Genomic DNA, 12,202 nt, shown 5'->3' with positions numbered 1-12,202 from the left:
ATCTAACGGCCGCCTGTACGGGGGCACAATATGACAGACCCCCTGCAGGAACGTGCGCACCTTAGGAAGACGTGCTAGACGCTTCTGAAAAAACACGGATAGTGCCGAGACTTGCCCTTTAAGGGAGCTGAGCGACAAGCCCTTTTCCAACCCCGATTGCAGGAAGGAAAGAAAGGTGGGCAATGCAAATGGCCAAGGGGATACTCTCTGTGCAGAGCACCAGGATAAGAAAATCTTCCACGTTCTGTGGTAGATCTTAGCAGACGTTGACTTCCTAGCTTGTCTCATTGTGGCTACGACTCCTTGAGATAATCCTGCGGACGCTAGGATCCAGGACTCAATGGCCACACAGTCAGGTTCAGGGCCGCAGAATTCTGATGGAAAAATGGCCCTTGGGACAGTAAGTCTGGTCGGTCTGGCAGTGACCACGGTCGACCGACCGTGAGATGCCACAGATCCGGATACCACGATCTCCACGGCCAGTCCGGGGCGACGAGTATGACGCGGCTGCAATCGGATCTGATTTTTGCGCAGTCCTCTGGGCAAGAGTTCCAGAGGTGGAAACACATATGTGAGCCGGAACTGCGACCAATCTTGCACTAAGGCGTCTGCCGCCAGAGCTCTGTGATCGCGCGATCGTGCCAGAAATGCCGGGACCTTGTTGGTGTGCCGAGACGCCATTAGGTCGACGTCCGGCACCCCCCAGCGGCAACAGATTTCCTGAAACACGTCCGGGTGAAGGGACCATTCCCCCGCGTCCATACCCTGGCGACTGAGGAAGTCTGCTTCCCAGTTTTCTACGCCCGGGATGTGAACTGCGGATATGGTGGATGCTGTGTCCTCCACCCACATGAGGATTCGCCGGACTTCCTGGAAGGCTTGCTGACTGCGCGTCCCTTCTTCGTGGTTGATGTATGCCACTGCTGTGGAGATGTCCGACTGGATTCGGATCTGCTCTCTTTCTAGCCACTTCTGGAAAGCTAGTAGGGTAAGATACCCTGCCCCGATTTCCAGAACATTGATCTGAAGGGTGGACTCCTGCTGAGTCCACGTCCCCTGAGCCATGTGGCGGAGACAAACTGCTCCCCACCCTGACAGACTCGTATCTGTCGTGACCACTATGAGGTGGGAATAAGCCACTATTGCAGATAGTCCTCGGCCGTCTGGGAAAGGGAGACTTTCCTGTCCAGGGAGGTTGACTGCCCGTTCCATTGGCGGAGAATGTCCCATTGCAGTTGGCGCAGATGAAAATGCGCAAGGGAACTGCCTCGATGGCTGCCACCATCTTCCTTAGGAAGTGTATGAGGCGCCTTAAGGGGTGCGACTGGCCTTGAAGGAGAGACTGCACCTCTGTCTGCAGTGAACGCTGCTTGTTCAGCGGAAGCTTCACTATTGCTGATAGAGTATGAAACTCCATGCCGAGATACGTTAGTGATTGAGTCGGAGACAGATTTGACCTTGCCAAATTGATGATCCACCCGAAAGTCTGGAGAGTCTCCAGCGTAACATTCAGGCTGCGTTGGCATGCCTCGAGGGAGGGTGCTTTGACGAGTAGATCGTCCAAGTACGGGATCACCGGGTGTCCCTGAGAGTGCAAGACTGCTACCACTGCTGCCATGACCTTGGTGAACACCCGTAGGGCTGTCGCCAGACTGAATGGCAGAGCTACGAACTGAAGATGTTCGTCTCCTATCACAAAACGTAGAAAACGTTGGTGTTCCGTAGCAATTGGCACGTGGAGATAGGCATCTTTGATGTCTGTTGAGGCAAGGAAGTCTCCTCGAGACATTGAGGCAATGACGGATCGGAGGGATCCCATCCGGAACCGCCTGGCGTTCGCATGCTTATTGAGCAGCTTTAGGTCCAGAACAGGACGGAAGGAGCCGTCCTTTTTTGGAGCCACAAAGAGATTGGAGTACAAACCCTCGCCCTCGTTCCTGAGGGGGGACAGGGATCACCACTCCTTCTGCTCTTAGAGCATCCACCGCCTGCAGCAGGGCATCTGCTCGGTGGGGGGTGGGGCCGTTCTGAAGAATGGAGTCGGAGGACGAGAACAGAACACTGTCCTGTGCACGTGAGCACAATGTCCGTCACCCACCGGTCTGTGACCTGTGGCAGCTAAACGTCGCCAAAGGCGGGGGAGTCTGCCATCAACCGCGGATGCGGAGAGAGAGAGAGAGCTGAGAGTCCTGAGGAGGCCGCCTTGGTAGCGGTTCCTCCGACTGCCTTCCTTGGGCGTGATTGAGCCCGGCCGGAATCTGAGCCCGTCTGAGGTTTTGTAGCCCTTTTGCACGAGGACAATTGGGACCTGCCGGAGCTTGGGAAGGACCGAAACCTCGACTGTACTTTTAGGACAGTATAAACAGGGTAAGTCGCAGTGCAGACATTGCGGGGTTACGGACGCCTCTGCGGTACAGATGTCCCTGTGCTCAAGGCCAGCTGCGCAAGAACAGCTGAAAAGGTTAGGTTGCCTATACGGCTGTGGATGCCGGAGCAACCGACACGCCGATAGCTTCCTAGACAGATTTCAACCAGAGTCCATCTGTCTGTGAATGGCATCTTTAAGTGAAGCCCCATCTCCAGTGCAACTATGGCTCTAGATGCAAGCCTGGAGATTGGAGAATCCACCTTTGGACCCTGGGTCCAGCGCTGACCACGTCAGGGGAAAAGGGATAACGTGTATCCTAAAAAACGTTTGGAGAAGACGCTTATCTGGTAAGCGTGGTGTTCCTGGACTGCTTCTCTGAAGTCAGCGTGGCCAGAAAAATACTCAATATCTGTGTGAGATACTGAAAAAGGACTTCTCCTGTTCGTCTCCTATCTCCACTGGGGGAGCTGAGGGAGAAAGATCCAACCTTCCATTGATGGACGCTATAGGATCATTCCGTATGGCGTTACCACCCGGTGTATCCGGATTGAGAGCGATGTCAGGATCAAAGCCCTGAAGAGCTGCCTTTTGATCAAGTAGATTGCCCATGGCCTGTCTGGACTGCAAGTCTCTATATTATGACTACTCCGTCCCTGTCCATGGACAGGGTTGACAGGTGGTTTCTTTGGCCACGACTAGTAGAGACCCCGGCAGACGAAGTGCTAGAGACCCCGGCAGACAACGTGCTACAGGGGAGCAGGCACACAATGGGACGGTGTCATGAACAGCATCCCATGTAGTAAAAACAGCACTGAAAATCTGTGTTGCTTTTTTGCCGCTGCCGACTAGCTATCTAAAAGTATATAGCCAAGATTGGTGACCGTACAGTGCAATGTATAGCATACAGGCATAAAGTACAAATGACCACTGCAGCACAAGCAATACAAGCAGCATAGAAGCCTGTGCTCTGGCACCCCTGCTCTTCTGCTGCTGTATACTAGTCATCTAGGGGAATATAGCCCAGAAGAGTGACCATACAGTGCAATGTATAGAATACAAGCCCAAGTACAAAAGAACACTGCAGCACATGCAATACAAGCAGCATAGAAGCCTGTGCCCTGGCACCCCAGCTCTTCTGCTGCTGTATACTAGTCATCTAGGGGAATATAGCCCAGAAGAGTGACCCTACAGTGCAATGTATAGCATACAAGCCCAAGTACAAAAGAACACTGCAGCACATGCAATACAAGCAGCATAGAAGCCTGTGCCCTGGCACCCCAGCTCTTCTGCTGCTGTAGACTGGTCATCCAGGGGAATATAGCCCAGAAGAGTGACCATACAGTGCAATGTATAGCATACAAGCACAAGTACAAATGCACACTGCAGCCCATGCAATACAAGCAGCATAGAAAAAAACCTGTGCCCCAGCACCCTTGGTTTTCTGCTGCTGTAGTCTAGCCATTCCAGGAGAATATAGCTAAGACTAGCGACTGTACAGTGCAATGTATAGCATATAAGCATAAACACAAATGAACACCTCAGTCGTGCAATACAAGCAGCCTAGAAAGCCTGTGCCTTAGCACACCTGCTTTCCTGCTGCTGATGTGTCGCTCCCCAAGCTGGCATATAGCGACCTATGCAGTTAAAAACAACACATGTACACACTGCATATATATTGTGGTCAGCACTATGTGTGCCGCTTACCGCCCGCCTATAAGCGGGTGTATGGTCGCCACCGTCCTGCCTGGTTGCCGAAAGTCCGAGCTCGGACTGCAGTAATGGCTGCCGGCTTCTTCCCCAGCTCGTGTGAGGAGGGGCGGGCCGTGGGCGTGCCCCAAGGCAGAGCGGGAATCCGGCGTCCGACAGTGTGCAGTGAGAGGGCTGGAGCATGTAAATAAGGCTCCAGCCCTCGGCGCTGCTGATTGCTCAGCGCCTGTCCCCTTCCCTGAGTGACAGGGAGGGGGCGGGAACGAAGCGGCACTAGGCCGCAGAAGCCGGGGACTGGATTTATAAGCGCCGCCGCCGTAAAAGCGCGGTCGGCGCCCAGTCCCCGGCGAACTACAAGTCCCAGCCGCGCCGCCGCTCCCGGAGCGTCCGGCGCGGTAGTTCCCAAAACACAAAGTCACTCAGCAAAGCTGCAGTGACTGTAACCCATTACTGTCCCCGGCGCACTAGCACACCCAGCAAGTCTGGAGTGTGCTGTGTCCGTGTGTACGGGGACACAGAGTACCTGTAATGGTGCAGGGCCATGTCCCTGAACGGTACTCCAGCTCCGTATCCAGCAGGTTCAAATGGGTCTGTGGATGGAGCCCGGCGTCAGAGCTTTGAGGCCGGTAGGATCCCACTTCCTCAGAGCCCCCCAGGGGGATGTGGAAGGAAAGCAGCATGTGGGCTCCAGCCTCCGTACCAGCAATAGGTACCTCAACCTTACAACACCATCAACGGGTGAGAAGGGAGCATGCTGGGGGCCCTATATGGGCCCTCTTTTCTTCCATCCGAAATAGTCAGCAGCTACTGCTGACTAAAATCTGTGGAGCTATGCATGGATGTCTGACCTCCTTCGCACAAAGCTTGAAAACTGGAGAACCCGTGATACCACGGGGGGGGTATAGCCAGAAGGGGAGGGGCCTTGCACTTTTTAGTGTAGTGCTTTGTGTGGCCTCCGGAGGGCAGTAGCTATACCCCAATCGTCTGGGTCTCCCAATAGAGCGCTGAAGAAAACTGCAAACTCTGTCCCTGCTGCCTGGACAGTGGAAGCAGGGGGGTCTGCCTGAGCCGAGGGGCCCACTAGTGACCGAGGCTCCGGCTGAGCAAGTGCAACAGGGGTCGAGCATTGCTCACAGTGAGGGTAGGTGGAACCCGCAGGTAACATAGCCCCACAAGAGGTACAGGTTGCAAAAAAAACCCTTTGCCTTAGCGCCCTTGCTCCTTGTGGACGACATGCTGTTGTCTCCTAGGAGAGTGATCACTGAGGGTATATAGCCAAAGTAAACAACCCGGCCGAACAGAGAAAATATATACAAATAAATAAATATATATATATATTATATATAATATATATATATATAATATTATATATAATATATATATATATAATATTATATATAATATATATATATATAATATTATATATAATATATATATATATAATATTATATATAATATATATATATATAATATTATATATAATATATATATATATAATATTATATATAATATATATATATATAATATTATATATAATATATATATATATAATATTATATATAATATATATATATATAATATTATATATAATATATATATAATATTATATATAATATATATATATATAATATAATATATAATATATATATATATAATATAATATATAATATATATATATATAATATAATATAATATATATATATAATATAATATAATATATATATATATATATATATATATATATATATATATATATATATATATATATATATATATATATATATATATATATATATATATATATATATATATATATATATATATATATATATATATATATATTATATATATATATATATATTATATATATATATATTATATACACACACACACTCCGGCACCCTAGGGGGACCAGCACCGGGTGACCGGTGTGGCTTACCGACCGCCCAAAGCGGAGTGTGTGTCCACCAGATTCCCTGCCTTAGGTCCCCCGGAGCTGCAGAGCTCGTTCCTGAAATCCTCCATCGGCAGAATGTGTGTAAAAATGGCTGCCGGAGCTCTCAGGGGAGGAGGGAGCCGTGGGCGGCGACTAGTAAAGTGCGGGAATCTGGGGCCCCACAGTAATCAGTGAGGGGGGGGGGGGGGGGAGGAAACCTAAAGTATGCTCCAGCCCTCACTGCCGACGTCAGGTCGACCGTCCCGCCCTTACCCCTGACTGGCAGGCCCGGGGGCGGGAGTTATGGTACTAGGCCGCAATGAAGCCGGGGACTAAATTTAATACCGCGGCCGACAAACAGGCTCGGTCGGCGCGGAAGTCCCGGTCTTCACAAACCAGCAGCTGCTGCAGCGTCTGTGAAACAAGCGCTCCATGCACAGTCCCCATGGGGACACAGAGTACCTTTAGATGCAGGGCCCTGTCCCTGAGGATACATAGACTCCTGTCCGGCAGATTCCCACAGGGGCTGCGGAGGGAGCCCGGTCCCAGTGAATGGATGACTGGTCAGGATCCCACTTCTCCCAGAGCCTCTAAGGGATGGTAAAGGAAAACGGCATGTGGCTCCAGCCTCTGTACCCGCAATGGGTACCTCAACCTTAACAGCACCGCCGACGTAGTGGGGTGAGAAGGGAGCATACCGGGGGCCCTGTGGGGGCCCTCTTTTCTTCCAACCGATAAAATCAGCAGCTTCTGCTGACTAAAATGGGAAAGCATGAGTGGATGTGTGCCTCCTTCCACACAAAGCATAAAACTGAGGAGCCCGTGATGCACGGGAGGGTGTATAGGCAGAGGGGAGGGGTTACACTTTTTAAAGTGTAATACTTTGTGTGGCCTCCGGAGGCAGAAGCTATACACCCAATTGTCTGGGTCTCCCAATGGAGCGACAAAGAAATATATTTTTAATCCAGGCTTTCATATTACTCTTATTTTTTTTTCTATACAGCCTGTTTATTGATGCACGTAAGGCACAAACAGCTGTAGTCTGCTGCGGAGCTTCACGCATCTGTAGTGCGGCGAAAGCCAGCCGCCGCACGAGGGCGGCCAAGGCCAGCCGCCGCACAAGGGCACCAAAAGCTAGCCGCCGCACAAGGGCACCAAAAGCTAGCCGCCACACAAGGGCACCAAAAGCTAGCCGCCTCACAAGTGCGTCGAAAGCTAGCCGCCACACAAGGGCGGGGAAAGCTAGCCGCCTCACAAGGGCAGGGAAAGCTAGCCGCCTCACAAGGGCGGGGACAGCTAGCCGCCTCACAAGGGCAGGGAAAGCTAGCCGCCACACAAGAGCGGGGAAAGCTAGCCGCCACACAAGGGCAGGGAAAGCTAGCCGCCTCACAAGGGCAGGGAAAGCTAGCCGCCACACAAGGGCAGGGAAAGCTAGCCGCCACACAAGGGCAGGGAAAGCTAGCCACCACACAAGGGCAGGGAAAGCTAGCCGCCTCACAAGGGCAGGGAAAGCTAGGCGCCACACAAGGGCAGCATGGTGGCACAATAGTTCGCACTGTTGGTTTGCAGCGCTGGGGTCCTGGGTTCAAATCCCGCCAAGGACAACATCTGCAAGGAGTTTTCATGTTCTTCCCATGTCTGCGTGGGTTTCCTCCAGTTTCCTCCCATACTCCAAAGACATACTGATAGGGAATTTAGATTGTGAGCCTCTATGGGGACAGTGATGAGCACATCTGTAAAGCGCTGTGGAATTAATAGCGCCCTATAAGTAAATAAAATAATACGTGCAGCGAAACATAATTTCCACAACATAACTTCTATAAATGTGAAATCCCCAATAGCTATTCCAAATTGTAAAAGAGACCTGTCACACATCAGGGAATTGCTATGTAGGCAATTTCCTAAATAAAACTTTAAAGTACAGGACAAAGTTTCTTTCACAAGGTTACCTGGTCAGACATTGCTTCCTGACTTGTAACGCCACTTCCTTTTAGCCGCTTTTCCATTTCTTCAATCTGCCGCTCCATTTCCTGCCTACGCAGAGCACTGGCTTGGAGATCTTCTGCAAAAGAGAGTAGATTTCTGTGTTTAGATGCAGGTCCGTTCAATAGGGACAACGAGCAACATTTCTGACAAGTTTTCACCATGTCCGTGAATTCTTTGGGTTCTATTGGGAACTACCTTAGCTCTGCTCAAAGTGGTAGACGGCAGAGACCTATGTAAGCAAGATGGGGCAGCCCGCCCTACCGCACTTGTGGGTCTGTAGGGAGTCCCCTGTGGACATCCCATCTGCAAAACAGGAACAGGAACTTTTTGTAGCAGACACAAGATCCAACTAAGGCTGCTTTCACACTACGTTTTTTTAACATGCGTCATGAACGTTTTTTTGCTGTAAAAGCGGATCCTGCTTTTACAGCAAAAAAACGCATGCAAACGCATGTGTTATTTTGCAGGATCCTGTCACTCTAAGTTTATGGGCGGGCATTGGAGTCATGTGATCGGGAGTGAGGGGAACTAAACGTGCCAGACTGGGAGCCGGCATCTGACAGCTGCAGAGGCTCGTAACCAAGGTAAACATCGGGTAACTTGCTTGGATACCCAATATTTACCTTGGTTACGAGCATCCGCAACTGCTAGGAGCCGGGCTGCCTGCTCCCTGCACACGTAACCAACGTAAACATCGGGTAACTAAGAGAAGCGCTTTGCTTGGTTACCCGATATTTACCTTGGTTACGAGTGTCCGCAGCTCTCAGGCGGGGGGGAGGGAGACAGACAGAGAGGGGGAGACAGACAGAGAGGGGGAGACAGACAGAGAGGGGGGGAGACAGGGAGACAGACAGAGAGAGGGGGAGACAGGGAGACAGACAGAGAGAGGGGGAGACAGGGAGACAGACAGAGAGAGGGGGAGACAGACAGAGAGAGGGGGAGGGAGAGGGAGACAGACAGAGAGAGGGGGAGGGAGAGGGAGACAGCCAGAGAGAGGGGGAGGGAGAGGGAGACAGAGAGGGGGAGGGAGAGGGAGACAGGGAGGGGGAGGGAGAGGGAGACAGGGAGGGGGAGGGAGAGGGAGACAGGGAGGGGGAGGGAGAGGGAGACAGGGAGGGGGAGGGAGAGGGAGACAGGGAGGGGGAGGGAGAGGGAGACAGGGAGGGGGAGGGAGAGGGAGACAGGGAGGGGGAGGGAGACAGGGAGGGGGAGGGAGAGGGAGACAGGGAGGGGGAGGGAGACAGGGAGGGGGAGGGAGACAGGGAGGGGGAGGGAGACAGGGAGGGGGAGGGAGACAGGGAGGGGGAGGGAGACAGGGAGGGGGAGAGAGACAGGGAGGGGGAGAGAGACAGGGAGGGGGAAACAGGGAGGGGGAGACAGGGAGGGGGAGACAGGGACTGATCACCCGAGGCTGGCTTCTGGGCATGCTCAGTAGAGCAAGCAGGATCCTGTCTATCAGTATGCCAGCGTTCACATGCGTTTGCGTGTAGTATAGTCAGGATCCAGCAATTTGAAGTATTTGGACTCAGCTCAAAAACATTACAAGTAGCGTTTTTGAAAAATGTTAAATAACTGCAAGTCGCTGGATCCTCACTATAACACACGCAAACACATGTGAACGCATGTTAACGCGAGTCCATTGCAAATGAATTGAAATGAAAACGCATTTGCACTGAATCCGTTTTTGCGTTAAAAAAACGTTCAAGACACATGTTAAAAAAACGTGTGAAAGCAGCCTAAGATGGACACTGCTTTAGTTCAGGATAAGGGGGTACAAATCTACAGTGCCGTTGTGCTTTTGCCAGAGGTTTCCATAGTCTTATTTTCCCTTCTGATCACTGGGAGGACTCTTGATCACCCACCACTCTACGAGGACATACCTTCTCTCTTCTTACGGATCTTTGCCATGTAAATTTCTGCCCGGATCTCCTCTAATGAGAATTCCTCCACGCCGGCGTAGATTTTGCTTTTGCAGTACATGACCATCTCTTCTTTGCCCTCTGAATTGCTCTGCAGTCGTTGCAGGGGATCCTCTTCTTTCCCAGGTTTACGTGAACTCAGGATGCTGCTGACTGAAGGGTTAATCTTGCAAGGGGTTCTAAAGAAAAGAAAAAAAAAAAAAAGAAGGGAATTTTGTTTACTTACCGTAAATTCCTTTTCTTCTAGCTCCAATTGGGAGACCCAGACAATTGGGTGTATAGCTTCTGCCTCCGGAGGCCACACAAAGTATTACACTTAAAAGTGTAAAGCCCCTCCCCTTCTGCCTATACACCCCCCGTGCCTCACGGGCTCCTCAGTTTTGGTGCAAAAGCAAGAAGGAGGAAAAGTTATAAATTGGTTTAAAGTAAATTCAGTCCGAAGAAATTTCGGAGAACTGAAACCATTGAACATGAACAACATGTGTACACAAAGAACAACAGCCCGAAGGGAACAGGGGCGGGTGCTGGGTCTCCCAATTGGAGCTAGAAGAAAAGGAATTTACGGTAAGTAAACAAAATTCCCTTCTTCTTTGTCGCTCCATTGGGAGACCCAGACAATTGGGACGTCCAAAAGCAGTCCCTGGGTGGGTAAAGTAAAACCTCGAAATAGAGCCGTAAAACGGCCCCCTCTTACAGGTGGGCAACCGCCGCCTGAAGGACTCGCCTACCTAGGCTGGCATCTGCCGAAGCATAGGTATGCACCTGATAGTGTTTCGTGAAAGTGTGCAGGCTCGACCAGGTAGCTGCCTGACACACCTGCTGAGCCGTAGCCTGGTGCCGCAAAGCCCAGGACGCACCCACGGCTCTGGTAGAATGGGCCCTTAGCCCTGAGGGAACCGGAAGCCCAGAAGATCGGTAAGCCTCGAGAATAGGTTCCTTGATCCACCGAGCCAGGGTTGATTTGGAAGCCTGTGACCCTTTACGCTGGCCAGCGACAAGGACAAAGAGTGCATCCGAGCGGCGCAGGGGTGCCGTACGAGAAATGTAGAGTCTGAGTGCTCTCACCAGATCTAACAAGTGCAAATCCCTTTCACATTGGTGAACTGGATGAGGACAAAAAGAGGGTAAGGAGATATCCTGATTGAGATGAAAGGGGGATACCACCTTAGGGAGAAATTCCGGAACCGGACGCAGAACCACCTTGTCCTGGTGAAACACCAGGAAAGGGGCTTTGCATGACAGCGCTGCTAGCTCAGACACTCTCCGAAGTGATGTGACTGCTACTAGGAAGGCCACATTCTGCGAAAGGCGTGAGAGAGAAATATCCCTCATTGGCTCGAAAGGTGGTTTCTGAAGAGCCATCAGCACCCTGTTCAGATCCCAGGGTTCTAACGGCCGCTTGTAAGGAGGGACTATGTGACAAACCCCCTGCAGGAACGTGCGGACCTGTGGAAGTCTGGCTAGGCGCTTCTGAAAGAACACAGAGAGCGCTGAGACTTGTCCCTTAAGGGAGCCGAGCGACAAACCTTTTTCCAATCCGGATTGAAGGAAGGAAAGAAAAGTGGGCAAGGCAAATGGCCAGGGAGAAAAACCCTGATCAGAGCACCAAGATAAGAATATCCTCCACGTCCTGTGGTAGATCTTGGCGGACATTGGTTTCCTAGCCTGTCTCATAGTGGCAATGACCTCTTGAGATAACCCTGAAGACGCTAGGATCCAGGACTCAATGGCCACACAGTCAGGTTGAGGGCCGCAGAATTCAGATGGAAAAACGGTCCTTGAGACAGCAAGTCTGGTCGGTCTGGTAGTGCCCACGGTTGGCCCACCGTGAGATGCCACAGATCCGGGTACCACGACCTCCTCGGCCAGTCTGGAGCGACGAGGATGGCGCGGCGGCAGTCGGACCTGATCTTGCGTAACACTCTGGGCAACAGTGCCAGAGGAGGAAACACATAAGGGAGTTGAAACTGCGACCAATCCTGAACTAAAGCGTCTGCCGCCAGAGCTCTGTGATCTTGAGACCGTGCCATGAATGTCGGGACCTTGTGGTTGTGCCGGGACGCCATTAGATCGACGTCCGGCATCCCCCCAGCGGCAACAGATCTCCTGAAACACGTCCGGGTGAAGGGACCATTCCCCTGCGTCCATGCCCTGGCGACTGAGAAAGTCTGCTTCCCAGTTTTCTACGCCCGGGATGTGAACTGCGGATATGGTGGAGGCTGTGGCTTCCACCCATAGCAGAATCCGCCGGACTTCCTGGAAGGCTTGCCGACTGCGTGTTCCGCC

At 51.4% G+C, this 12,202-nt stretch overlaps 1 protein-coding gene across 3 annotated transcripts in view; it reads right to left on the bottom strand.

Moving 5' to 3' along the window:
* BUB1B (BUB1 mitotic checkpoint serine/threonine kinase B) overlaps positions 1-12,202 on the bottom strand; it is a 106,118-nt gene that overhangs the window by 70,265 nt on the left and 23,651 nt on the right. For all 3 annotated transcript variants that reach the window (XM_075330873.1, XM_075330872.1, XM_075330874.1), the window contains exons 9-10: positions 9,878-10,095; positions 7,961-8,073 (exon numbers count right to left, since the gene is read on the bottom strand). In XM_075330873.1, coding sequence (XP_075186988.1) covers positions 7,961-8,073; positions 9,878-10,095 — 331 coding nt within the window. The remainder of the gene's footprint in view (positions 1-7,960; positions 8,074-9,877; positions 10,096-12,202) is intronic.

This window comes from Anomaloglossus baeobatrachus, chromosome 12, assembly GCF_048569485.1.
Source record: "Anomaloglossus baeobatrachus isolate aAnoBae1 chromosome 12, aAnoBae1.hap1, whole genome shotgun sequence".
Classification (NCBI taxonomy): domain Eukaryota; kingdom Metazoa; phylum Chordata; class Amphibia; order Anura; family Aromobatidae; genus Anomaloglossus; species Anomaloglossus baeobatrachus.
This window is presented reverse-complemented; position numbering and strand designations above follow the sequence as displayed.